General features: G+C 36.9%; 1 protein-coding gene across 1 annotated transcript in view; it reads right to left on the minus strand.

The window, feature by feature from the left end:
• Positions 1–3,546, minus strand: part of LOC106473211 (cardioacceleratory peptide receptor-like) — a 21,276-nt gene extending 17,730 nt beyond the window's left edge. Inside the window, exon 1 of the mRNA XM_013933894.2 lies at positions 2,934–3,546. Within this exon, the coding sequence (XP_013789348.1) occupies positions 2,934–3,383 (450 nt within the window). The 5' untranslated portion in view covers positions 3,384–3,546. The remainder of the gene's footprint in view (positions 1–2,933) is intronic.
• Positions 3,547–4,016: the final 470 nt, after the last annotated feature.

A 4,016-nucleotide genomic window follows, 5' to 3' on the forward strand; every position in this document is an offset into this window, starting at 1 on the left:
CCTACTTCTTTCGTCTGACTATGTTGGCAGGTCTTAATAAGGGCGTCCGTCTAGCTGCTCTGCAACGATAACCCGTTGAACAGATTTCGGGCTCATCCCACCAACTTTGGCTACTTCTGCAGTCGTTAATCTGGGACCCATTTCGATGCTCCTCTTGACAGCCCTTTTTGTCCTCTCCGATGGACCAGGACGACTCGGACGTTGCTCAGTTGTTTCCTTGCCGTGTTTCCTGAACTGTACGATGATTCTGTTGACTGTCGAAAGCGGGATTCCCAAATTCTGCGAAATTTGCCGCTGATTTATTCCACCATCTGCTTGACCAACTATCCTTCCTCTAACAAAATCTGACAATTCGAGAGAACTTTGAGTTTTAGGCATGTTGTAGCTCTGTGCATGTATATAGTGCTCTGTGAGCACAAATTAGTTAGCATAAATCAGTTAAATGACGAAAAATTAGGTGTCTATTTACTTGTGACCACTCAGTGTACATCCTGATAAGGGCTGAAAGGTAGTTGCTGGGAAAATTTATGCAAAATGTGTAAACTCATTGACGCAAAATGTGAGCTAATCCATAGAATCCAATATTTTATGAATGAGTGGTTTAAGATTAACCCTTAACTCAAAGTCATACTTGCATTTCACTAATTGTTTTTATTTCTTTTGTTATAATAATTGATTATAATCTCATTAACCTTGCAAGAACGCGAAAATGATCCTGTTATGACATATTACTTATTACGGCAGGACTTAAAAAAAAGGCATTGTGGTACGCTCATCTTGCATCACTCTATATAGGTAATGCAAAATCCTGATGTTAATACATGTTAAGCCGATTGTCTATCGTTACGTGTGGTTTGTTTTGAATTTCGCGCAAAGCTACACAAGGCCTAACTGCGCTAGCCGTTCCTAATTTAGCAGTGATAGACTAGAGGGAAGGAAGCTAGTCAACATCACCCACCGCCAACTCTTGGGGTTGACCGTCATTTTACAACGTCATTACGCTTTATAGAGCGATCCTGTTCAGTATGACAGGGATTAAAACCCACAAATAGCGAGTCGAGTGCTCTAACCACCGGACCATGCATTACATGTGAAAATAGAGGAGGAAAATATATAAATAAGTCCAAAACTTAGGTGGTTAGGGTGCTTGACTCGCATTCTGAGGGTCGTGAGTTCGAATCCCCGTCGCACCAAACATGCTCGCCCTTTCAGCCGTGGGGGCGTTATAAAGTGATTTTTGAAATCTGTAAGACTTTAAGGTTGTCTATTAAGGATTTTTGCAATCTGTACGACTTTAAGGTTGTCTATTAAGGATTTTTGAAATCTGTACAACTTTAAGGTTGTCTATTAAGGATTTTTGCAATCTGTACGACTTTAAGGTTGTCTATTAAGGATTTTTGCAATCTGTGCGACTTTAAGGTTGTCTATTAAGCATTTTTGAAATCTTTATAACTTTAAGATTGTCTATTAAGGATTTTTGAAATCTGTAAGACTTTAAGTTGTCTATTAAACATTTTTTAAATCTGTACGACTTCAAGGTTGTCTATTAAGGATGTTTGAAATCTTTATAGCTTTAAGGTTGTCTATTAAGGATTTTTGAAATGTCTACGACTCTAAGGTTGTCTATTAAAGATTTTTGAAATCTGTACGATTTAAGGTTGTCTATTAAGGATTTTTGAAATCTGTACGATTTAAGGTTGTCTATTAAGGATTTCTGAAATCTTTACGACTTTAAGGTTGTCTATTAAGGTTTTTGAAATCTCTACGACTTTAAGGTTGTCTATTAAGGATTTTTGAAATGTCTACGACTTTAAGGTTTTTTATTAAGGATTTTTGAAATATTTACACCATTAAGGTTGTCTATTAAAGATTTTTGAAATCTGTACGAATTAAGGTTGTCTATTAAGGATTTTTGAAATCTGTACGATTTAAGGTTGTCTATTAAGGATTTTTGAAATCTGTACGCCTTTAAGGTTGTCTATTAAGGTTTCTTGAAATATCTACGACTTTAAGGTTGTCTATTAAGATGATTCTAGGACTAGTAGTTTCGTAAACTCTTGACTATTTAGACGAAAGCTTTTTTTCTCAAACTCGCTCTGTCATGATGAACAACATTCATGTGGGTTACTTAGAAGAAGCATTACTTTAAACGTTTAAGAAACCTGCTATTAACAAAAATATTATCATTCCGATAACTTGTTTGTTTTGTTTTAGCGCAACATACATAACGGGCTATTTACTCCCTGTCCATCAGAAGGAATCGAACTTTGGATTTTAGCGTTATAAGTTTGTGAATTTACCACTGTCTCACTGGGAGCCGTTTCGAAGGTAATTCTGTTTTTTTTTCTTTTACTAAAACAAAACTAATCAAAATATTTCCTTTAAAAATCGTAGACACTAATAAAAGGTAAATGTTATAAAACAGCCTATTAAACGTTAAGATATTGATTATTTTCATTATAATACATTTTATATTTGTGGCAAATATACTAAGGTTATCTATCGCCGCCGCTGATTTTGAACTACTGACCAACGGATAAGCAGCCTATCAGTATCACACTTCCATCCATGCTAAGGAATTTACTTTTACTCTTATAACGCACCTATGGCTATAATGTGCAAGGAATTGAATGTAGCTTGCCAGCTCTTACATCTACAGCTCTCCCACAGGGCGAATCCTTGCCCCATGATATTAAATATCGTCATTCAACGTTTTTCGAACATTAAAAGAGTTAAAGTTTTAGTTTCTTTACGTGTACTTTTCGAGATTTAAAATGAATAAGGAAGCTTTATATAGATATCAGAAGTTTATATATTTTGTTCAGCATAAACATCATTAGTTCACTTAGTTCTCTCCTAAACGTCTTCCAATTGATTAGATAAGAATGTTTTACTGCACAAAAATATCTTCACTCCTAAACAACTGATCTTACCTTCCACGGAGGAGACAGAGGTCGCCTGATGGCCTTGTAACGATCTAGGGCAATGGTCACTATCAAGTAATTGGAAACGCAGATAGAGAAAGTCTGTAAAAACTTAACCAGCCGGCACATGGCATCACCTGCCCGCCATTCTCGCCCATAATATTCCCAGACCAGCTGAGGACCAGTGGCACATACTGTTACCAATACGTCCGCTATTGTCAGGTTCAGGAAGAGACGCAGGACACGTGACTTTCTGCTCCGGTGGTTCCAGATCCAAAAGAGTACGAATGAGTTCCCCAGGGCCCCCAAAACAGCCAAAATCCAGAGCGTGGTGACCCGGACATCTTTGATAACTGGCTGGTCATACAAATTCTGATGGTGCCCGATGTCGGTGCTGTTGTTAACGATTTGGTCGTTTTCAGCATCTTTGAGGTTCATAGATTTATTGCACCTTTCCATAACTATTCAGTTGAGGATGAGTCGGGTCAAAAACTCTGGGTTGATAATCAGTGCAGGTGTGTCTGTCATATAGGGCGACTGTTTCTGAAATCTATATGGCTTTAAGGTTAAAAAAAAAGAGATTTTATTGATATAGATTTCTCATGTAATAAGATGAACCGCACTAGCCTAGTTAACAGCAGTCTGGTTGTACGTAGTAGAAACGCTCTTTCTCTTCCCCTTAGCGATTGGAACAGCTGAGCAAGCGCAGTACGAGCAGTCGGTATTTGTGAAATTTGAACTCTAAAAGGAGATGATTAGTTTACCTTGCTGTAAAATCTTATATTTCTTCCGATGGTCATCTAGTAATAATAATCCCAAACCAAACATTTGTTCTTAATTCTTTCTGTTGTTTTTCTTCAACGCAATTCTCTAAATTCTCAATTTAAATTAACCGGACAGAAAATCAAAATATAACTGCATTATTTTACGTGTGAAGGTAATGAATTTCGGGAACATACACCATGTAAAATGCTGGTTTAAACCCAGATTTTAGAAACAAACAGGTTTCTTAGAGTGAAATACTTTCGAGTTCGATATAAAAAAAAAAAAAACACTTGGTCGCTCAAATTTTCCAAATTTCACTCTTGCTGT

The sequence above is a fragment of the Limulus polyphemus genome, unplaced genomic scaffold (genome assembly GCF_000517525.1).
Source record: "Limulus polyphemus unplaced genomic scaffold, Limulus_polyphemus-2.1.2 Scaffold5976, whole genome shotgun sequence".
NCBI lineage: Eukaryota > Metazoa > Arthropoda > Merostomata > Xiphosura > Limulidae > Limulus > Limulus polyphemus.